General features: G+C 33.9%; 4 protein-coding genes across 7 annotated transcripts; all 4 read right to left on the bottom strand.

Annotated features, from left to right (window-relative positions):
• Positions 1-481: 481 nt before the first annotated feature.
• LOC123211449 (pyrophosphate-energized membrane proton pump 2) lies at positions 482-10,761 on the bottom strand. Of its 2 annotated transcripts, none has more exons than XM_044630190.1 (15): positions 10,593-10,761; positions 9,756-9,987; positions 8,759-8,962; positions 6,701-6,852; positions 6,463-6,610; positions 6,257-6,389; positions 4,835-5,007; positions 3,807-3,927; positions 3,200-3,387; positions 2,562-2,999; positions 2,285-2,449; positions 2,043-2,198; positions 1,853-1,964; positions 1,079-1,298; positions 482-858 (listed from the first exon to the last, which is right to left on the bottom strand). In XM_044630190.1, exons 2-15 carry the CDS (start codon positions 9,852-9,854, stop codon positions 759-761), a joined length of 2,409 nt encoding a protein of 802 aa, XP_044486125.1. In that variant the 5' UTR covers positions 9,855-9,987; positions 10,593-10,761; the 3' UTR covers positions 482-758. The 2 variants fall into 2 exon arrangements, with proteins under 2 accessions (XP_044486125.1, XP_044486124.1); XM_044630189.1 differs by having other exon boundaries at positions 9,756-9,963.
• Positions 10,762-11,959: 1,198 nt separating this feature from the next.
• LOC123210068 lies at positions 11,960-13,392 on the bottom strand. The gene is made up of 3 exons (XM_044628252.1): positions 13,258-13,392; positions 12,945-13,045; positions 11,960-12,432 (listed from the first exon to the last, which is right to left on the bottom strand). Exons 1-3 carry the CDS (start codon positions 13,353-13,355, stop codon positions 11,990-11,992), a joined length of 642 nt encoding a protein of 213 aa, XP_044484187.1. The 5' UTR covers positions 13,356-13,392; the 3' UTR covers positions 11,960-11,989.
• Positions 13,393-14,058: 666 nt separating this feature from the next.
• LOC123210373 (transcription termination factor MTERF2, chloroplastic) lies at positions 14,059-18,573 on the bottom strand. 2 transcript variants are annotated; one of them, XM_044628693.1, is made up of 7 exons: positions 17,972-18,571; positions 17,551-17,688; positions 17,128-17,370; positions 16,785-16,898; positions 15,683-15,865; positions 14,854-15,071; positions 14,059-14,689 (listed from the first exon to the last, which is right to left on the bottom strand). In XM_044628693.1, exons 1-7 carry the CDS (start codon positions 18,491-18,493, stop codon positions 14,356-14,358), a joined length of 1,752 nt encoding a protein of 583 aa, XP_044484628.1. In that variant the 5' UTR covers positions 18,494-18,571; the 3' UTR covers positions 14,059-14,355. The 2 variants fall into 2 exon arrangements, with proteins under 2 accessions (XP_044484628.1, XP_044484629.1); XM_044628694.1 differs by lacking the exon at positions 16,785-16,898 and having other exon boundaries at positions 17,972-18,573.
• Positions 18,574-19,004: 431 nt separating this feature from the next.
• On the bottom strand, positions 19,005-22,690 carry LOC123212213 (U-box domain-containing protein 35-like). 2 transcript variants are annotated; one of them, XM_044631290.1, is made up of 11 exons: positions 22,270-22,690; positions 22,016-22,131; positions 21,803-21,924; positions 21,530-21,723; positions 21,413-21,458; positions 20,970-21,264; positions 20,787-20,888; positions 20,298-20,699; positions 19,483-20,214; positions 19,354-19,408; positions 19,005-19,236 (listed from the first exon to the last, which is right to left on the bottom strand). In XM_044631290.1, exons 1-11 carry the CDS (start codon positions 22,451-22,453, stop codon positions 19,202-19,204), a joined length of 2,283 nt encoding a protein of 760 aa, XP_044487225.1. In that variant the 5' UTR covers positions 22,454-22,690; the 3' UTR covers positions 19,005-19,201. The 2 variants fall into 2 exon arrangements, with proteins under 2 accessions (XP_044487225.1, XP_044487224.1); XM_044631289.1 differs by having other exon boundaries at positions 20,787-21,264.
• Between the last annotated feature and the right edge of the window lie 1,314 nt (positions 22,691-24,004).

The raw sequence follows: 24,004 nt of genomic DNA, 5'->3' as shown, positions 1-24,004 counted from the left end.
AAGTAGGGATAATTTTGAAATAAATTGAAAATTTTTCAATAATTTGAGTAATAATTAACTTTTCATGCAAATCATTTATACGAACTCTATTTATTTTAATATTATGAATGATTTTGAATTATTATTAAATTAAATAATTCAAATATATTATATATCAAATTTATCACATAATAATTAAAAAAAATTTGGCGCTTTGTATAGGATATCGTGCGGTTTTGATTTGAGAAACAAGTCCAAAGCCTGTACGATTCATCAAATCATATTTTCATGTTATTTTTATGTATATATATACACTGATTATTGAGCTTCTTCAAAGGTAGCATTCACTATTACAAAATCCTAGTATTTCAGAAATTTTATACCGCAAATCACAAATTTCATTGATACTAGTTGGGGAATATAACCAACGATTTCGAAAACAGAACAAAAAATATGCAATGGGAGGCAATGCAATTCTTTAAAGTACAAGCAAGATTATGAGTTGGGGGAGAACAAGCTTTAAAATTTACATGCTGTTTAATTCCATTCCATTCAGAATAATTTGAAAGCATGTACTAGAAAAACATAAGAGAGAAACTCTGATCAACTCTAAAAAATACGCAGCCTATCATCTTACATTATTCAATCACAGGGAGGAAAATTTGTGTATGATTAGTAATCAAGCACCCTTTGATATACATACAAATTACGTATCTCTATATTTGCTAGATGGGTGCCGTAGCTTTTGGGTGAAATCTGCAATAAGATATTCACAACTCTCAGAGGAAGATTGGCGCCATCACAAGCGTTATGGTAGCAAGCATTTTTATGAGGACATGAATCGAAGGTCCAGCAGTGTCTTTGAATGGATCTCCCACGCTGCACAATTGGAACATATCACAGTTACTACCAAGATATTAGATATCATGTGTCACCAGACACAAATTATATCCTTTCATCAACACGGGCAAAAAGAATGCAGTAAATCTCTAAAAGAAGGCTCGACAGAGGATACATACAATTTTCGCTTTCTTTAAGAGAGGTTATTAGATTTACATTTTACAAAATTAAAATTAAAGATATGGGCAGAAAGACTTACGTATCTCCAGTTACTGCTGCTTTATGAGTATCACTTCCCTTGCCTCCAAGGGCCCCAGTCTCTATGAACTTCTTTGCATTATCCCATGCACCTCCTGCTGTGTTGAGGAAAAGAGCCATAAGAATACCAGAGACTGTAGCAAACATTAACATAGCAGCCACAACTTTAGCCCCAAGTAGAGGATGTCCGCTGTAGTATCCCAAGATACGGAACAGAAAACCTGCAAGCAATATGTTCAAACCTCTGTAAATGCTTCATGACCCAACATACAAACTTAGGGGTGGAAGACTAATGTGAACAGAAAAACCAATGGAGATAGTAACAATACTCCACAACTAATGGAGACAGAAGAAAGATTGCCAAGATCATTCACAAAGCTTCTGAAAATCTCATCGTACTGAAGTTGAATAAGGGAAACATCCTCATTTCATAATTTACGTTTTCTTGGAAAACCAAGCATTCTGTTTCCTGACCCTCCAACAGTCATAATAATTCTAAGACAAAAATAACAACAACCCATTATCATGACCAATGCCAATGTTGTCATCACTAATAATGAATAATACTATACATATTAATTTGTCTATACAAACTGATGTGTAATAATGTAATTGGATCATTTAATTGGTTATTTTATTTCTAATTCAAAATCATTTAATTATATTAGAATACATCAGTTTATATGAATAAGTTAGTAAGTGTAGTATTATTCCACTAAATAGTGTAGTTAGATAAGGACAGAACTGTGCTGGAACAATAGAACAAATAATTTACCCAGCACTATTGGTGATATAATAGCCAGAGCACCCGGTTTTATCATCTCTCGTAGAGAAGCAGATGCTACAATGGCAACACAGCGACCATAGTCTGGTTTTACCTTGTACTCCTGCAATAAGCATATAAAAGATTCAGTAAGCTCAAGAACAACTATAAGAAAGAAAAAAATTGAGAGACTTTTACTCACCATGATACCAGGCCTCTCAATAAATTGTCTTCTTACTTCTTTAACAACCTCCTGAGCAGTTCTGCCTACTGCAGAACAAGCCCATGCACTAAATAAGAAAATAAGCATTGACCCCAACAGTCCACCAATGAAAACTTCCGGAACAGCAATATCAACCTAAAGGTCAATTAATGTGAAAAATAAGATGAGCATAAAGCAATGAAGGAGACAACTGATTAAAGGCTACATACAGTCGTGCCTACCTGTTTGAAAGGTTCATGAGCAAATGCAGCTACTTCATCCATATAAGCACTAAATAAAAGAAAAGATGCAAGTGCTGCAGATCCAATGGCAAATCCTTTAGTTGTAGCTTTTGTAGTATTGCCAACCGCATCAAGAACATCAGTGATCTCCCGAACACTCTCTGGCTGCTCAAGGCATGTTTATTTAATTTATTGAAGCAGCAAGGATGAGAGGAAAAAGAAGGATAAGTAAAAAAGAAAAAAAAGAAAACTGACGGACTCTTTATTCCAGAGTTACCTGTTGACTCATCTCTACAATACCACCAGCATTATCAGCTATTGGACCAAACATATCCATGGTGAGAACATAGGCAGCAGTGCTAAGCATTCCCATTGTCGCTACAGCTGTGCCAAACAATCCACCAGTTGGATTGCCAGTTTCATCCACAAGTCCTGAGGTTTGACCCAACCAATAAGCTGACACTATTGACACACTAATCACAAGAACAGGAAGTGCCGTTGATTCCAGGCCCAAACTGACTCCTGCAATAATGTTAGTCCCATGACCAGTGGAGCTAGCAAGGGCTAATGTCCGTACAGGCTCATGCTTGTAATCAGTGTAATACTTGGTGATCCAGACAAAAACATACGCTGTGATGATACCAACCAGCCCACATAAGGCAAAGTTCAACCATGCAGAAGGTGCTTGTTCTGTATAAAGTAACCAACGAGTAGACTGCCAAGTAACCCAAAAACCAACAGCAAATAACAGTGTCAGCAATTAAACAATAGACAAGAACATTGGTTTTCAACTTGTTCAAATCTAAATCTGATGGCAAAGCCATTATATTTACGTGGAAGATTATAACAATAACATTGGAGCAGAAAATAGTGAAAGGAAAAATGAAAGCACTCCAGTGACAGAAGATATATTACCACACCAAACGTCAGAACAGCAAGTACTATTGTAACAGAGTATCCTTTCTGAAGAATTGCCATTGGATCCTCCATTGGTACCTTCACACTAGAGTCACGTGTACTCCTGATTGAAAGTATTCCAACAGATGAGATAACCAGATCAAATGAATGAACAACAAGAGGAAACAAGATGAAGCCAGATGGATCTGCATAATTAATGAATCAGAGGGTAAAGTGAGCTAATGAAGACGGTGACCTGTTTGAAAAATAGCAATTATTAAGTTAAAAGATAGATCAAAGCATCGTATCATGCAGTGATTCAGTTTACCAGATATGTCATACAACAACAAAGACACAATTGCAGGTGTATGCTCCTAATTTAGTTACACACAGATCTAAACTTTGCTGCTTCCAAAAGATTCAAAATTAGAAGAAATAAAACACATCCGCAACACATAAAGGATATCCTACTGTCATGGAGATTATTCTCGAACATAGCACCATTTTAAGAAGATAGATAAATTTTGTAACAGATAGAATGTATGAGTGTGCTGCTATGCATGTTTTAACAAAACAATTACCTTAAAGAACAACCACATTCTAGTAGTAAAGGAACTTCATTTACCTTCAATTTTACAACGTTGAGCCATTGTTCCCCCAAGTATCATAGCACTGATGATTTCAGCTGCAATGCTTTCAAAAAGATCAGCCCCTCTGGCAGCACAATCACCAACATTGTCTCCAACCTTCAGTGCAACAATATCAAATCAATTTGTCAATTTCAGCAAAACGGAGAAATCAAATACAATCTTTTTCATATCAAAATGTTTCTTCAGTAGCTTCTGTATTGCAATACTCAATAAAAAAGTAGAAGTCTCCACATAGGCAGACAAAGTCTAACAGCTGGATTAGAGAGGAAGGCCAATTTCTTGAAGAAGCTTGTGCTGCTCAGCTTCTAGTGTAGCCTTAAAGGTAAATCTCTTAGTAATGGTTCAAAGTTTAGCATAAAGCTACTCAAACTACTCAAGCCATCTTAGAAACGAACAGTATGACATTTTTTTTATGGTAGACCATGATTAATAAATGAAATCCTCTTATAAAGTGAAAACCAACTAACCAAGCACACCCATTGACTTACTAGCAAAAATATGACAACTCTCAAACAAGGATGCAAAACCATAAGTTAATATGCCTTTGAACTGCTGAATCTTGTGTTCACCTAAAACTTCTGAGAAACACATGTTATTTCGACCAAAAACAAAAAATATTAACAGAAAGATGCAACTCTGGACCTCATATGAAACATGCCTAATAGAACATAAAATTCAATAAATTAATCATAACAGGCATTTACAGTAAATGCACACAACATAGCCAGTTTAATAGATTATTTGGTTCAGTGTCATTAATTGCAATACAATCTAAAAATTGTCTCTTAGTTCTTTCCCTAAAGAGGCTGAATGAGTAGAGGTATATCAAATTCTCTATACTCCTAATTCCATTCATTTGATTAACTTGTACTTTCAAGCTTATTAACATGAGATGTATCCCCAGAATGTTAATATTGACAATACACACACACACACAAAAAGAAAAAAAATGAATGCTAAACAAAATAACTACTAATGATAACAAAGATGACAAGACATATACCAAATCGGCAATGACGGCAGGATTTCGAGGATCGTCTTCTGGTATTCCCTGCTCCAGTTTTCCAACAAGGTCTGCTCCAACATCAGCTGCTTTAGTGTATATTCCACCACCCAATTGAGCAAAGAGAGCAACAAATGAAGCTCCAAAACCATATCCCACAAGAAGAAGAGGCACTAGAAAAAATAAGAAACAAATCAACTAAATAATCACAATTTCAACTATTGTAATTCACAACTCTAAAAACAAAACTATGATGTGTCAGAATAAAAAAGAAGTGCAGTCAAACATATGAAAGAGAGAAGAAGGTATTTATGCAAGCATGGTTACAAACAACAAATCACACCTTAGCATTGAGACTAAAGATGCTATACATCATATAAACTACAAACTATTCAAGGAAAAGCATAGTTGTAACTTTTTAAATAAATTGTCTAAAGTAGGAAATGCAGAGCACTGTAAACCAAAACCAAGCAGACAGAACAACAAACTATGTAAAGTCAACATAAACCGTGTTATCATTTTCATATCCATATACACATGATGCATTGGCAAAGAAGAACAAAACATGAGATTTGCCTCAATCATCACAAGTCCCATTTAAGGATGCATAAGCAGAATGACTTATGCTTAGGTCTAGTGAGAACTCTAAGGGCAGAAAGAATCCCACAATACTACAACAGCTACACAACAACAACGAAAGAATTATGTTCACAGTACATGGATCTCAGTTCATACTTCTTTTTCAGTTGCAAACGAAGACACTCGCTAAACATCATAACTATGGTGCTACTCATAACCTGTCTGCCTACCTCTCTCAACCCTCAAGTCAGCTCATCCGACCAAATATAAAATAAGAGTAAATCAACAACCATCCAGCCATTTTCCAACCAGCTTTGCATCGACAAAACAAGTGAACTAGTCAACTAACTCAAACAAATTCTCTTTTAGACACAGTACAACAATTAATTTCTGTAGAAAGACTTAGGCTCACATCTCTTATCAGAGGTGTTTGGATAAAATCTCAGTAAAGTTCACAGAACAACAGGATCTACGACTTGCTTACACTTGAGAACTACTTTTGAAAAAAAATAAAGAAAGAAAGAAAAAAAGAAAAGGCTACCCAGGTCAACTTGAGTCATCTCATACAAAAGAAATCGAAAGACTTGTCAACCCACTCAAAAGTGCCATTGCTGGTGCCAATGATAACCAGTCAACAAGCAATCACTCAACTGAACACAAATAGTCATTGACTAACAGAACTACAACTAAATATCTAACAACCTTAAAATTGAGACGTGGCTTAACTCATCATTTATAGCATTATAGCAATAAAGTTCTACAGTCTGAAGCATATAATAATATGTAGACAATTAAATAACTCAATTATTTGGGTTTCACATAAAAAGGAAAGTTGAAACCTACAATCTGTAACCTTCATTGAACCTGGCGAATCCACTCCCAACCAAACATAAAATGTGGAATAGAGAATGGCTATACCAATTACAGCCATACCAACAACCACAATAGCAGAGAAACCACCAGCACGAACTGCAACCTGTACATATCATTTGTAGGTTCAGATATCAATCTAAAATCTTTTAGAGACAAGTTTTTATAATGAAAACAACCTGCAATGCCTCTCTTGCAGACCGTCTTGCAGCACTGGAAACACGAACATTTGCACGTACTGACACCCACATCCCAACATACCCTGCCATACCTGAACATAACGCCCCCAAAAGGAATGCAGCAACAGTAATATATGCAGATGTTGCCCTGCATCAGCAAGTAGACCAAGAATAATGTTTCTTTCAGCAGGATAGAAATATGTATATACTTATATAACCAATATTGACAATGTCTCACCTCCCAATGCCAGAAGATTCTTGTTGAGGGGTTGTACTGCGAAACAAATAAATGCTAAAGATCAACAGAGCAAGCAAACATGCCATTTTAGAGATAGTCCCATACTGGGTCCTGAAGAAACCTTCAGCACCATCTCGTATCGCATCTGATATCTAGAAAGCAATATAATAAGTTCAGGATGAGAAGAATCAAATTGGTTTCAAAATGTGATTACAAAAAAAAAATATCCAGCTTTATTCACTTATTAAAAACTGATGCTTTTGAAAGTAAAACTCCAAATTTATGATGGAACAAACAAGCATAATGGAAGAGAAGTAAAACCGAAGAGCAGAAAAAAGGTAGACTTATTTTGGTTGTACTTATTTCAATTATCATAGAATAATTTCTTTGTTCTCAGCATTTGGGAAATAGTAAAAGAACTTAATTGGTACATACATATTCTTAAAGAACAATTGAGAAAATGCATAAATTGTTTACTAATTTTTAGAAAGTAAATCAAAAATGACTTTCAAATTACTTTCACGAATTTTGGAGTTCATTTCTCAAAAATAGTGAGCACTTTTAAGTCGTACCATTTTTTAATGATGCTTTTTTAACGTAATTCGGTTTTTTTAAATTGGTAGGAGTATTACTGATGAATTCTAATAACTGTACACTAAAAATATATTTTTTTTATGTTTTTCAAAACTCTACTCAATGTATGTCCGCCATTTTCATTTTCAAAATACTATTTAACAAAAAATAATGATATCAAGTGCATTATACTTAATAATACAATGCCCAATTTCGTTCTTTCATGAATTCATTTTGCTAAAAAACTTTTGCAGCCCCTTCAAATCCAAATATAAACATATTAATATATGTTTGAGACCAGGAAAAATTTAACTATGACATTCCACTTGTTTGACAAAATGATAAACAAGTTGTATTCCACTAGCCTCGTAAAATGTTGAAAGAAAGTAGGAAATTTCTTATTCTATTGATCCAAACAGACAAGGGACATAACCATCCAACAAAATCTTAATCTCTTTTCAAGGGAAAATTTTTGTTCACATAATTCAACATCTTTCATAATTATCACCACTAATGGCTATTGATTGAAAGGGTCTGCTTGCTAATTTCTATAAAATTTGAATCAGCACGTTATTTATTCAGTCCTAAAGAGGTGTACATATTAACAATCCTATTATCTTATGTTGATCCATCAAAACATCTAAAGCTAATCCACAGACAACCATAGCCTTCTTAATCAATCACTTTATTATGCAATCATCAGATGTTTGCAAGATCATAGCAACAAGAAAAACAAGAATTTGAAACCAAAAATCACCCAGAAAACCCAGCAACATCAAACACCTGATAACTATCAGTATATTTGGTGTTTGTGTGAAAACAAACGATAGATAAGGGCAAAAGCTGATTTCCAGCTTTACATTCAAGCAGAGGGTCCACTAAAAAGCAAAAAAGGACTCAGGGAACATTTTCCAAAAGTAGATATATCAGTCTAACCTATCCACCATCAGACATCCTTAGCATATTTTAAACAACTAGATAGAGGTCAGAACATAGCCATGCTCATCTGCATTTTTCTCCAACCCAACTTTTACATGCTTTCATCTTGCGAGTACATTCTGCTTTCACTAAATGATAAATCTCTGTTATTTCGCTTGTTGAAATGCTTTTCTATGAATGAAATTGTAAAGGTAGAAAGGATGCATAAAAGGGGATAAGATAGTATGAATTTGCCATTAGAATGCTATAGTTTTTCTGTGACCTTTTAATGCAATCATATCAAGTCTCTACTAGCACTCTAAAAGGAATCTTATGCACAAAAAGATGATCCCTCTTCACGCATATGGTCACTAGATATGTCAAAATTTTGGTACAAATTTTACTCAAATATCATACTTGAAATATGTAAAAAAACTATAGATTATCACTTCAGAAAAAAGAAAAAAAAGTTTTTTCCTTGTACAAACAACATCTTCATTTCCCAGAATCATTAATTAAACAGGTTAGATTAAGAAAATCCACAAAATACAAAGAGGAAAGATGTACCTGAGCCATCTCAGGAGGTCCCTCATCATTTGCAAGCACCCACTTACTAAGATACATTGCAAAGACGAAGGTGATTATGCAAACTGAGAAGACAAATACAATAATGGGGGAAGTACTTGTTCCGATGTAAAATATCACCCCAAATCCCAATAGAAAGAGTACAAAAAGTACACGGGCATTTATTCCCATAAGGACTCGAAAAATCTGCAAGAAAGCACAATTGGGTACCAACTACATGAGGAGAAAAAGAAAAGTTCAATAAGAAAGAAAGAAGTCGGCAATGACTATGCAAGAATACACTTCCATTCCATTGACATTAGTATTGCACAACCACAAAAGCAAAGCAAAATTTAATTGGATCTGTTTGCCTTTTTGAAAGAAAACATGATCTTTACTTGGACCTCATAATGGGGATTTAAGAAAATCCACATGAATTATTGCTTATCCACAGAGAGGAACTGTACTTAGAGAAATGAAGTTCATACATAATTCATCTAGCATGATTGTCACATTTTGTGGTACAATTATCGCAGATGCAACACCTTTTGTAGCAGTAGTCCCTATTTTACACTGATCTTTCCTTGATATGGTACACCAAGCCTCAGCTCAGGTGATAGGAGATCAATTAAACTAAATCTTCAGCTTCAAATCTCAAATTCGTTTACTTGAAAGGAAATTATTTTTCTGTTGAAAATGAAACTATAATGAATCAGATCAAGAATGCTAAAACACTCAAAAGTAACTAACTGGGATGCACATCTACATAACAAACAGTAAATTCTACTTTGGGTTAAATTTTGAATCTTATTCTGTGATAATATTATAGACAACTTTATGCATATTGTTTTCATTCTTCTCAAGGGCTGATGTGTCCCATAAAAGCACTTATATCCATACTATGCATAAACACTTTCGAAAAAAAAAACTATCCAGAGGCAATAAGATATTTCTCCAATAATCGGCCAATAAATTAAAAAACGTTACACTTGGTTCTTACCAAAGGAACATAAGATTTACTCCGCATGTTAGGGAACGTCCTTGGCCGATCTTGGAATGGCCCCAAACTACCATTCTCCATATCATCATCCATCATCATTGTGCTCGATGAATTCACTCGCCGTGCCGTCTTGGGGGCAATAACCCCTCCAAATTCCAATCAGTCCTCAGGCTTTGCAAAGGGAAAATTTTTTAAATCCTTGAAATTCCTTGAATAACAACAACATACGTTCCTAATCAATCCATACTCAAATCATCATAATCATACAAAATTATTCCAAATCTTTATCAAGCGTATACACCAAATAGAAAAAACCTGCCAACTAGAAAACGGCTTCAGTTCTGTATTTGCTGCATTTTCCACAAATAATATACACTAAAATATAAATTGCAAACCAATTATTCAAAATGCAAATCTAAGAATTGGCAAAACAGTGTCGTTTCTTCATTTGTAACACCTCCAAAACAAATAAACAAAATTTGCAATTGGTGAAAAATTTTACTAAATCCAATTTAAATGTAAACAAAAGTATCCAAATAATTCCAAATCAAAGACACCAGAAAAGAAAAATATAACGATCACAAAAACGCAGTCGTCTCCGTATTTTCGACGCTGCTCACTTTCTGCATTTGTATAAAACGCAAAGATCTAAAACCAAAAACGATAGATGGAGTAGCTTGAACCAAAAACAGTAAAAAAAAAAGATTATGGCGTGGCATGGCGTCCAGAACAAAAACTTGTTCGATCCATAACCAACACTTAAAATTACAACGTCGGGAGAGCGAAGATTAAGATTCAAAGCGAACAGAAAATAGGAGGAAGAAATAAGAAAATTACCAATGGAGATTCGTAGACGCAAATGGTGGGAAATTGTTCGAGCTATACCAAGTGCTGCGTTTGTATTTCTCTCTCTAGCTGCGTCTATGGTGTTTTTGCATTCGCAGATTCCTCAGAGAGAGAGAGAGAGAGAGAGAGAAATTTAGACATTTTATTTTGTTTTGGCGAGTGTTTTTATTAATGATTTTCATGAAAAAATAAAAAATACCCTTTCCAAAAGATATTTTTCTTTTCTAAATTTATAGGATTTTTTTTTTTAATTTCATAGTTCTTCTAGACGTAAAAAATATTTGATTCATAGAACACTTTATTGACAAAAGATAGTAATAATATTCTTCTTTTATATATACAGCATGTAAATTTTTTTTTTGTATTTATTTACATAAATAATATAAATATAATTTTGTTGGTGGTGGATGGATGGTGGCAACTAGGATGACAATCATTGAAGGGATTTTGGATATTCGCTTAATTAGGAAAACAACCATCCGTCAACCAGATATACATATCAACCAATAACAAGACGCCACATCAGCCATGCGAGGCATGCGTTCTCTTCCCGGTGAATGCCTCCTCATTCTTTCTCTTCAAGTAGACCACCATGTCAGTGGAACGAATCCGTTAGTGCCACGTAATTTTCAGAAACAGGGCCAGAAGACCTTTTTTATCAGGGGATAACTTTTATTTTATATTTTCTTTTCTTAAATTATATATATATATATATATATATATATATATATATATATATATATATACACAAGTAAATTTATTATATTTTAATGAAATTTGAAAAATATATAAATAACCTATAATACAGTTATAGTTTTATTTATTTTAGCTGCTTTCTCTTCCTTCCTTTCTTTTATAAAAATCTTCTAAATTTCTAGATTTAACTGCCCACAAAACATTCACTTCTCTCTTTAATTTAACATATATTTTCACAATTTTTGAAAAGAAAACATTCGCAGCCCGATGTCCTCAAATTGTTTCTAGAACCAACGGAAGCTTACAATAAACGTCAAACACGTGACGTTAAATTTTTATTTTACTGTTGTTCCTATTAATATTAGTTTTGTCCTCAAATTTTTTACCCTGTTAAACTTAAAATATGAATAATATTTAACAAAATAATTAATTTTTTAAAATATAACTACTAATTTTGGCGATTAAACAAACTAAGCTTGTGTAATCTCCAACTAACTAAGCTTATGTAATCTGCGACAACTTGTTAAAATTGAAAGTCAGTTTATTTTTTATTTTCACTATAACACACTTTGTGTGTTAATTTGTAGCTGAAAGTTATACATGTTGAATTTTAAGGGAAAATTTTGGTTAGCTACCATATTCTAATAATATACAATGCATACAAAATATTCGACAATGTCACTTAATCTTGATCATCTAAGTCTTCGCCTTTTAGAAAATTTTCGAGGATTTCTGAATTTAACCAATTGAAGTCGTCTTGAATTTCTTATTCTTGATCCATCCTTTATATGAACAGATATTTGTCTTGTTTTCAACTTCACATGATGGTGATGACGACGACTATTATTTTTGTACCATTGTCTTCCTTCTCTGTTGCGCTTTTTACTCAAACTTGGATGATGATAGCTGTTTGAGAAATCACTTTCATCACTTGAACTAAACCCTAATTCAACATCTCTAATACGGGGATGCCTGTTTCTTCGCTTGGTGCTCATCAATTTGTGCCACAGGAAACATGTAATGTCTTGGAAAGCATACCAGTATGTCTCACATGCAGCACAACACATCTTGCAAAGACTTCTTATTATGCATTGGCAAATCCCCAGACTGAACAATAGGTAGCAGAACCACAAAACTGAAAGACGAAAACGATACAACAGTTATTGATTGATTCCTTTTATTTACTTGAAACATAATATTACTCTTCTGCCTCTAATACATCAGCCAACCACATTTCAGCATAACCATCTAAAACTGTGACAGGAAAAGGGGCTTCCTAGCTCGACATAATATTACAGAAGGCTGTCTCACAATTGCTAATACAGGCTAATGATCTCACAAATACTAGGACACAACATTGATAATTTCTGCAAGAAGAAAAGCCAAAAAGCAATATATCCTTGGAATATGTAAGTCTTACATTAGGAAGAAAAAGAAAAATGAAAAGAGTATGTAATATATTAGGTATCAAGTTAGTCTGGTTTAAGTCATTTTAGCAAGTGAAACCCAAATATGTTAAAGCCCATATATACATGTTGAATAAGCATTTAACAATACCTCTCTGAAGCTAATCAAAGGTAAAGCAAATGGAAAAGAAAAAAAAGTAAATGAAGATATGATTCATATGAATAATATAGAAGACATTACTTATGAAGCAAAGGCCAAGACTCATCAGTACTTTGCCCAGATTTGCGACGCAGAAATGCTCGATAAAACATGCTATGTCCCATGGTCCTGAACAAATCCCCCTGCAGAGTCAAGCGAATCAAATGAAACTGAAAGAAGATGTGTTAATTTTAACAAAAATGCATGACTATGGTACATTTTTATCCAAAACTTCCACACATTGAAGATTTCTAGGCAAGCATGTACTTGAGTGACTCAATCAAGTTCTATAGACTGACAGAACAAAAATTAAATTGCAGAAATGAAGCATAACAGGAGAAGAGTTACTACTTACTCGCAAGATCGACCAAAAATTGCCTTAAAGGGAGCAGAAAAAGCATTTCCAAGAATCCCTCCAAGACCATTTGCAGTTTTACTGACAACAGTCCCCATTTTGCAAAGAAATTTATTTTTCTAATCTGAAATCTGATATAGAAGGGAGAATGATTCTTATGTTTGAATGAAGTATTATAAAACGGTTTTTAACGGGCAAGGAATTCAGAAGTTCGGCTGAATCTTCATAGGCTTCTATTGGGGCCCAGTAAAAATATGATTCGGCCTAAATTGGAAGTGAGCCTGTTGTTAATCCGGCCCTTATAAATTTTTTCAAACCTTATTATTAATTTTTTATAGCATCAAAACATGTAAATGTTGACTTTCTAATTGGTATTTAATATTATTTTCTCAAATCATTTCTAATATTATCTTAATTAATATTAAATTCTTAATTAATATTATCTTTTTAATTAAAATTATTTTATTAATTAATGTCAACTTAGCAAATTCCAAACATATAAGGTACATAATAGAGAAATAATAAAAAAATACATAATGCACATTTAAAAATTAATACCATTTTTGTGCATTATTTACAAGTTTGATCGCTTTCATTAAAATTCTCAAAATTTAGTCTCTTCAATTTTTATTTTACTTTTATAAAGTTCAACCAACTAAGAATTCTCTACAATAGTCAAGAAATTAAATATTGTTCTTGCAATTCCTTCCCACTAACTTCTTGAACTAGGATAATATTTATGCTACTGCAGCAAGTGCGTTTACCAAAAAGTGGATACTGATGCTACTAACTACACCAATCTTGAATGCACAGAAAATTCAAGCTTGCACTTTCTTAGTCAAATTCTGAAAATACATTTTTTGATGATATAATGATTAAAAAGAAAAAGGTTTAATGAGCTTATTGTCCAGACACAGAAAATACAAGATTATGTTTCTCTAACATTTTCACTCTAGCAGCTGTACCTCTCAAAAACCTACACAAATGGATCTAACCTCACCATCCTAATCCTCTTGGAGCAAAATTTGTCTAAAAGAACTTCGGTATGCTATTTACAGATCTGAATGCCATTCCATACAAAAAGCCAAAAGCTATAACCTATTGATGAGAAGGGGGGACAACCATGCTTCCAACACCCATAAGATAAGTGGCAAATTCTTCATCATTTTTACCCAACATTTCTTGTAAACTACATTCAACATTCCTTCCCTTGAGAACCCAGTATCTGGGTTTTATCTTCTTTTCCAATGAATAGCTAAAATACCTGGGATAGTCCACCACATCTCTTAGCGACTTTTCCATGGTGTTTAGGAGGAACTCTATTTTCGGTTTGAACACCTCCTCAATGCTGTAGCCGAGCAAAGGAGAGAATCTTCGAACCATGAATGCAATATCCCGTTTTGATAATCCTACTTCCATCAAGTAATTTATCCTGTTTATAGTAACACCATATATAATTCAAAACATATTCATTGATTTCACAGCTAAAAGGAACAAAAAAAGAGGGTTTCTTTTTTTTTTTAAATTTTCACTTCAATTAAATTTAAAATAACATAGCTGTTTACAGCTTATTTATGAAAGGACAAAAACCATTACCGAGGAAGCAAAGTTCTCTCAACATCTGAAACAAGAAACTCTGGATACTTATTGATAATTCGAGGATAGTGGTTCTTAGAAATTCCAATAACAGTAAGAAATTCAATCTTTTTCTTCAATGTTTTGTCAATGCTGGCTGCAAATAGTTCTGGGCAGCGTGTGAGTATCTTCCCCAGTTTCTCTCTTTCAAACCCTAGATCTTCCAAAAACAAAACCACCTGAACAAAACGGTGAAAACATCTGAGAATAAGCTCAAGAAACAATTAGATATAAAAAAATTTTACACTTTTACTATTATAGACAGCCATTTAAATAATTTCATTCCAGCTTTCAGAAGTTCACCTTACAGTAGGCTAACCATGCACATACTCGTGTGTTTCTTGTGAAATTAGAATGCTAGAAACTATTGACATCCCCTTACGTGTCAATCATCTGGTGAATCCCCTAGAAAGGTCATCTTAAGACCATAACTTGGGGATATCAATTTATACAGAGCTACATTGTTCAATAAATCTACAATACTAATAACTTCAGAAAAATTGGCCATTAACAACCTACATTCGTGCAAATAGTTAAATGAAAAAACTAATGAAGACAAAGTAACCTTTTCTCTTCTTATATATGACCTACTGAAGATCTCACACATCAAAATTGAGTCCTGAATGATATTAAAAAAAAAAAGAAAGAAAGAAAGAAAGAATCAATTTCCATACAGAAGCCAAATGCACAATGCCTGCAAACATTTTCCATACAACTAAAAAGATGGATTTAATTTTCATGATAGGAGTAAGTTATTAACCGCTGTCAACTAAACAAAGTGCAAACATACCTGGAGGAATTCTTCAGGTTTCCGTATCAACAATTGAGGACTTTTGGCAACAACCTTCCCCAAGTTTTTGTTTTGAACCCCTAGTTCACCAAATTGTTCCACCATCAACTTCAGCTTGTTAGTTGAACAACCCAGTAAATGAGGCCAGCTTCTTATACCATGGTCAACTGCCAGTTTCGGTACCTGGTAAAATATTTGTTACACCCTAAATAATGTAAAAGAAAAACAAACAAGAAAAAGCAGGTATGGGGATGGGAACAGAGGAAAGTCTCAATTGGGCTAAATGAGATGGCTGAGGCCTGCTCAAACTCAAACAAGAATACCTTAGCCTGAACCAAGCCCAACCTGAATTGAGCTCATAATTCTTTAGGGCAAGCTCAATGCAATGAAGTTTCCACTGAGATCAGGCTAAGCCCAATCTCAATGTCTTATTAGTATATGCCCATTGGCTAAAAGATCATCTTATCACTATGTTATGGTCATGTTTCAAACACCAACAATCTTGATGCATGCTAAATCTCTTGTCATTAAGCAAAAATTCATTAAACAAAAGGTCTTTTTTTTTGGACCACATCAAACAATTCATTCATTGTATTTAAACAAAAGCTGGAGAAGTAGTTTCCCAAGATTTTCTACAAGTTTTTTTTCTTTTCTTATCTCCTCTCGTATATTCCACCACATCTGAATAAGAAAAAAAAAATTGTTTCAACAATTTCCGATTCTTATCTTCTTTCTTTTACCTTCTCTTATTTTATACAAGACCCAAACACAACAGTATAACAAACCTCTGATTTACTGAAAATTGCAACACGAATTCCTAAAGTACAAGGAAAGCATGTCTCCCAATTCAAGCATAAGCATATATATTGTAGGAAAGTAGATCAAAATATTTGGATTATATTGATTGTGTTTTATTTTGTTTCCTTAATGTGTCCGTTTTCCTATTCTGTACAGATTCTTACTAGTTTTAGACTATGAATTGTTTGTATAAATTGTCAATTTGTATAATGGAAAAAATACAGTTCAATAAACACTTGTTTCATAAATTAAATTAGTTGAATTATGTGTTTAAGCAAGCAAACAGAACTAATGGGAAATATACCTTTTCTTCAGTAAAAAACAAAATAATGTCCTCATAATTTTCTTGAATTCTGGATGAAAGAATCCATGGATAATTCAGCAGCATTTTACCAATAATTTTATCCGCTGCACCAACCTAGAAGAAAATAAAAAACAATGATCTACGTATAACCAACAAAGATATCAAAACAGCCTCTCTCTCCAATCCAAAACAACAAACTAGAAATTATCAAAAATATCAACCATAAAACCTCAACGTTATCCAATGTGCATGTGAGAGCGTGCGAGAGAGAACGTAAAGTAAAAGGATATATAAGTATATATATATATATATATATATATAAGTATGTATTTATCTAGGTTACCTTCTCCAAAGCCAACACTTTTGTTCTTATGTCCTTGATGTCAGCGAACAATATGGGAGGAAATAAGAGAAAGACATTTCCCATTTTTCCTCGAGGTACTCCAATATTTTCAAGAAATTCCACCACAAGGTTTAAATGAGAGTCTACAGGTAACAAAAGAAGACGTGGAAATGATTCAACAAGATACCCAAAAGCAACATCTACACAGCCAAGCATGTCTAAACCTCCACGCCTTGCTTCAATCTACACAACAAATCAAAAACTCAATTTAGTGTGTGAAAACAACTGATTCACATTCATCTGTTCCAAGAACTGAAATTCATTTCAAACAAAGCTTAAATGTAGACATAACTCAAGTATAAGAAAATATTAGTAAGATAAAACATGATACAACTTCCAAAAACTTAAAGTGACATACTAAACCTTTTCAAAGAATGCTAAGGTTTGTTGCACATCTTCATCAATAGGAATTGATAAATGCTTCATCATACGCCTAGCATTTTTCCCAACAAGTCCTTCTGCATTACTGCCAGAAAAGAAGATTTCCTTCATATATTTAACCTAAAAACCAAATGCAACATAAGCAATAACTCTGGCTTATAAATTCGAATAAAAAATTAGCTTCAACAAAAAGAAAAAACCTTAACTTTTTTGTAAGGCATACGTAACAATGGCTTTTTGATCAAATTAAAAAAAAAATGCATCATCACAATATACAAGGCCATAAAGTATCTACATTTTATAATCATCGAAGCATATCTAAGAACAAATTGCTCAACATATGGAACCAACTAATTATAAATTAATAAACCATTTTCTTAAAACTTTCATAAATGAAACAAACCTTATAAATAAGGGCAGAAACTGACTCTGCAGACAAGTACCTAGCAACACCAATAGCATTAGATAGACTCAAACCAATACTCTCCAAAAAGGCCACCTTGCCATTATCACCTTTCTCCTTGGCCATTCTAATAGCTTTCTCTTTAAACCCAACTGACCCCCCTCCATTTCCACTCCAAGACTCCCACTCCTCCAAGTCTCTCACACTGTCACTTAGCATCTGGGCATACTTGGGGGCATTCAAGGAAATGGAAAGAGCGTCCTCCTTTGAGAGACCCAATTCGAGAAGATAGTCTGAAATAGCTTCTTGGATGAGAGAGGGATGGGGTGGTGATGGGTTGCTCTGGGGGAGAGGAAGAGCATGAAAAAAAGTAATTTTGAGAGGTTTTTGACGGAAAGAATAAGGAAAGAAAGGTGAATTGAAAGAAATTGAGAGTAATTGGGAAGGATTGGAGAGGAAACTTGGAGGATGTGGAGATTGGATTTTGAGATTTTTGGGAATTGGGAAGGATTGGGTGGACATTGTGACCACAAAAACCCTAATTTGTTAAACCCTTGATGAAGAGTTTATTCAGTCTTTTCTTCTTCGTTTGAGGGTGGGTTTAAATTACAAAAGAGATTTATTATGAAATGCCATAAATGTCCCCATTCTGTGGAAGCAATGTAATGAGGAGAAAGAGTAATATCTAGATATGATTGAAGATGAAATGGTAATGGTAGTTTTTGTTGATAAATTTTTAAAATGATTGGAAAGTACTAACCTTTGTTCATATCTAATTTTCCAATTATCTTTGAATTATATTGTAAAGAATGATGGGTCTCTATTTGTTAGGCATATATTATTGTTTTTTTGAAGAATTTGCATATAATATTATTTTATATAATTTATTTATAGTTTGTTATCAATAAAATATATTTTAAAAAATGCAAGAAATATATTTAAAAAAACTTGTCTATAATGTTTTAACAATATTATAAAAAAAAAACTTATATATAGCATATTAAAAATGATACAAAATTCTTAATTTGACACTATAATAGCCGCATTTGTGAGCAAGGTTCTTGAATACGTAGATGGCACTATTTGCTTTTGCTGAGTATCCTAAGCATGGTGGACATTCATCATGCTTCCTACATATCTACAACATGCTGAATATATACATGAAAAATTACTCTTCAACTCTCAAGATACATTTAGCCTTTGCTCCATCAATGTAACACCGAGCTTCTCTTAGTCTCCTCCATCAGATGCTTCTTCTGTTGATTCTGCGAATAAAAAAGAGAAAATATTCTGGTGAGAATATTCCTTCAAGATCATACTTTATTAGATTTTGTGTATTAGTTTTCTTTGTACTAAGATGATGTTACTCAAATGCAATATACCTGGTGGTTTTTCCATGTCTGACGATGTGCTTGATTGGCTTTTTGGGACTTCATCCTGAAGGAAAATTGCCAGCAGTTTGTCAAAGGTTTCACAGAAACTAAAAATAAAGTTAGTGGCTTAATTTTCACCTGTGTCACTATTAATATGTCACCTTCCAACGGTAAGGAGTTCATATTTTCTTCAGCAAATTCTCTCAGTGTGTTCAGCTCCGGCAACACAACCTTGCCAAGATCTGGCCTGTCTTTTCTTCTAAGCTCTGCACATTGCAATGCTAGCTTTGCAAAGGAAAGGGTTTCTTCCATCGGCCAATCAGCCACAGACGGATCCAACATTTTGCTTAACGTTCCATTCTCAATAGCTGTTTCAACATAGTGTGTCAATCCCATTGGGGGCTTACCCGTTACCAGTTGCAAAAGCATCACTCCTAGTGAATAAACATCTGATTTTACACCCAGCATTCCGGTTTGCTGGTACTCAGGATCAATATAACAGAATGTCCCAGCTGTTGCTGTCATTCGGTATTGTGTTACATTCTCGGCAACGGCTGGTACAAGCCTGGCTAATCCAACATCGCCAATTTTACTAACATAGTTTTGATCTAGCAATATGTTGCCAGGCTTGAGGTCGCGGTGGACTAATGGCTCGGGTTTGGTTTGATGCAGAAAGAGTAAGCCTGTGGCAATCTCTGCTGCAATTCGGAACCTGATTTGCCAGGAAATCGGTTGCTTATCTCCTTGGTGGAAGAGGCAATCCTCTAAGCTTCCATTGGCCATGTACTCGTATACAATTATGCCATACTCTGGGCAGGCTCCTAGAAGGAGCACCATATTCGGATGCCTTATGCAGCTAAGAATTTCAATCTGCATTCGGGTAATGAAGGAGATGATTAGAAAAATAAACCTCAGCCTTACCTATATATGCAATTAGTAAGCTTTTGTCTAACCTCTTGTTGAAACTGTGACCTTCCTTGAGCGGCATCAGGGCGTAGAACCTTGACTGCAACTGGGGTGTGATCAAGATAGCCCTTATATACAGGGCCATAGCCTCCTTCGCCAATCTTAAGATGTTCGGAGAAGGATTCTGTTGCTGTTTCTATTTCATCTATAGTGTATCTCCTATATCTGAGATCAATTGCGCCCTCTTGATCCAGCATAGCTTTCATCTCGAAATTCAATCTTCTTTGCGCTTCCAACTCTGCAATTCTTTTCGCTGCTTCTGCCGCTTCCTCTGCAGACTTGCACCTAACTTTCTCTTTCTCTGCAAGTGACAAAGCAGTTTCCTCTGCAAGCCGTACCTCTTCCAATCTTCGCTCCTCTTCAAGTCTCCACCGTTGGAGCTCCATTGCCTGCAGCAACCATATCAATATAATTTAGCCTTGATCGTCTCTTGAAATTTATCTTAAGAAGCATTTGGAAAAAAACGTTTGGACTACTTGTTGTTTTGATAGAAGAGCTTCTTTGCAGGCCGTACTGTACATATCCATTGTTTGTTTTAGCTCCAGCTTTAACCGCCTCATTTCAGCTTCCACTTCATCCTGTAAGATTGCAATACATTCATAGAGCTTACCAAGTATGCCTGTGGGTTCACTTGTCGAAGATTCAAATTTAAGGCTTACCAAGTTCTGGGATGAGAATGAGCATGATGTTCCACTTTCCGAGCATTCCTGTGAAATTGAAGAGAATTCGTGCGAAATTCTGTCATTAAATTTAATTCCCAAACTCTGTGATCCATAGCCAAGTTCTGAGCTGGCTGATAGCCTTGCCGGTTGGCTTACATCAATGAAATCATAGGCCATCGGTAAGCTATGCTCAGTGCTTGGCCTGCCAGAGCTAATGAATGATATATCGCTGTCTGGCTCTAAGAAGGCCTGAAACGACCTTCTTTGCATTCTTCCTCTCATAAAAGGTGACCTGTTTTTGGCATGTTAGCCTTAAAAATTACTTTATCCTTAATTCAAAATCACTCAATCACACGATAATATATATCAAATGTGTACCTATTTATATATTCAAATAGGAACTCATAATTTTATTATAACTAAAATGTATTAAAGCTTACTTGATAGACTCTTCAGGTGAGTCACGAGGCCTGGAGGCTGTCCTGTCTGCAGTAGATTAAGACTAATTAGATTGTTAGAACTTAAGCTAGAGAATGAAGAGAATTACAGAAACAAACCTTTTAAACTCTTAACAGAATGTGCATCAGAATGATCATTCTGAGCTTCTAGTTGATGCAATAGTGGGGAGATGAATGGGGCTGGACGAGAAGCATTTCGTTTTGAAGAAATTTTCCCCTTGCCAATGACATATACATTACAAAAATCCGGTGCTGCTTTCGACGCAATCATAGGAACATCAGCCTTGAATTTTCTGAACCACAAAAACAATCAAAGTATGTTCTAATAGATAAACAAGTTTTCAACAAATGATTATCAAGAAATTTCAGTACTTCATAAATCCATGCCGAGAAGGGGCACCAAGAACCAGATTCTCAATTGCACTATAAGTAACATATTCTGTTATTGTTTTTGCAATTTCCGGGCCCTCCAGTGACACATCCAAGCAATTTATCTGGCACAAGAACAACAACTATTTGAGAAGACAGAGATTGAAATGATAATTAAAACCAACTAATTTGGCAAATTTTGTTTCAGAAACCTACATCTTTCCGCGTACAGTAGCAATGAAAAGTGAGGAAGAGATCTTTGCTTTGCCTCTCAAGTTGAAGTTTATGAGGTGTTGATGAATTTACATCATGAACTTGTCTAAAGCTATGGCCTGCATGCGCTCAAAAGGAAAAAAAGGAGAAACATGTTAGCTGAAAACATCGTAACAAATCAATCTACTGCACCAAATTACATTCAGAACAAATGTTGCAAGGCGAAAAAAGAGAATTAAGAGGATGGAAAGAGTTACTTTGATGAGAGGACGATGGTCTATGGAGAACATGGATTAATATAACAGTTTGGCCCTTGGTGAGAAGATTATCAAGTGCCCATTTTATAGCATATTGGCTTCCTTTGTCCTTGTCTATAGCAACTGCAACTAGCCCATTTCCACTACATTTCTTCGTCGTACAATGTCCCTTTGGAGGCCACATTGTATTCTTTCTTCCTATAACTTGGGAAAGTGATGTTAGTTTTGAAAAATCGAACGAACCAACGTCGAAAAATTGTCCAGTTTCAGTCTGAATTTTGTTATGGTACAATTATTTTAATTTTTCCACACTATTTGTTGTTTATCTGCAAACAAGGAGGCTAAGAGAGGGTTGAAAACAGAACAAAGATCATCACTTTCACCATCACCTTTGATTATCTCCATTTCTGTTCAGAATTTATCGCCCTTTTTCTATTTTTGGTTCTTTAATCTGAAGCTATCCTAAGAAATAGAGTTGAAATGAAAGTTGTCTCCCATGTAAAAATAGAAAAGCTAGAAAAGAAGAAGAAAAATAATAAAAAATAAAGAAAAAACCCACAATTTTCTCCATATCTAATCATACTATTTTTATTATAAGGTGAAGTGTGCTCAATAAATAGTAGAAAATGATATGAATTTTGACTCTTGAGTACTTTTGGAGAATTAAGGCAGTTATTGAAAAAACAAAATCTAATTTATCTTTACTTTATTTTTTTTTTTTAAATGTATTTTCTATTTCTGCTCGCTTATTTTAAAAAAATAATTAATGAACCATCTGTTGATATTTAGTCTTCAATTATTTTTATCTTAATTAGTTGTTTTTGTCACTATTTTAAAAAAAAATCCTTCAAATTTTCCCAAATGATAAAATAATTTGTATAAAAGTATTTCATTATGGTGTGATCGAACACAAGAAACAAGAACAGGATAAGGTTTTAAACTAATCCAATATGTTGCTCGGAAACCTATATTTATTATTATATATTATTAATGAGAAATTTTGACATATTATCAGTATGAAATATAAAAATTTTGTCCCTTTTCCTCTGTATAATTATGTATTAAAGAGTTAATCTTAATTATGTAATTACATGTTTAGATATATACCTAATCCTAGTACTTAGAATCTAGACATAGTATAAATAAAAAATAAATCTCATGATGATTAGGGATAAAGATAAAAGATAAAAATAATATACGAGGATATTATGAAAATAATTGAAATCGTCAAAAGTCATTTTTCTTATTGTTTCTAAATAGAAAGAATTTTACTTACAATTTAGTTTATCTTACGAGTAATTGATGTATCTAGTTATTATTCACATACTAGTTACTAGCTGTGCAATGGCTAGACACCCCCTTTGATGCAATTTTTGTATATTTTTCTAAAACCAAATTTGAACGCACAACAATTGTCCATAATTTTTAAAGTGCAGGAAAGACTTTATAAATATTTTATCTTTCTTCATGGATGTTCAAGATCTCTGCTTGTTGCATGTCACAAAAGCGACATTTCTACTTTGCACTTAATGGGGTTGCATATATGTGTCTATGTTGTCAAAGGGTTCAAACCATCATGATTCATTTATTGGATAACGATTAAAATATCTCTTGTAACATTAACAGGTGCGTCACAAGATCATTTCTATAATTTTACATGAAGTATGGGTTATTGATATTTACTTATTTAAGTTAATTGAAATGAAGTTTAAAGAATATGCAAAATAAGTTGATG

This window comes from Mangifera indica, chromosome 3 (genome assembly GCF_011075055.1).
Source record: "Mangifera indica cultivar Alphonso chromosome 3, CATAS_Mindica_2.1, whole genome shotgun sequence".
Classification (NCBI taxonomy): Eukaryota; Viridiplantae; Streptophyta; class Magnoliopsida; order Sapindales; family Anacardiaceae; genus Mangifera; species Mangifera indica.
The sequence above is the reverse complement of the archived record's forward strand: the minus strand, read 5'-3'. Positions and strand labels throughout refer to the sequence as shown.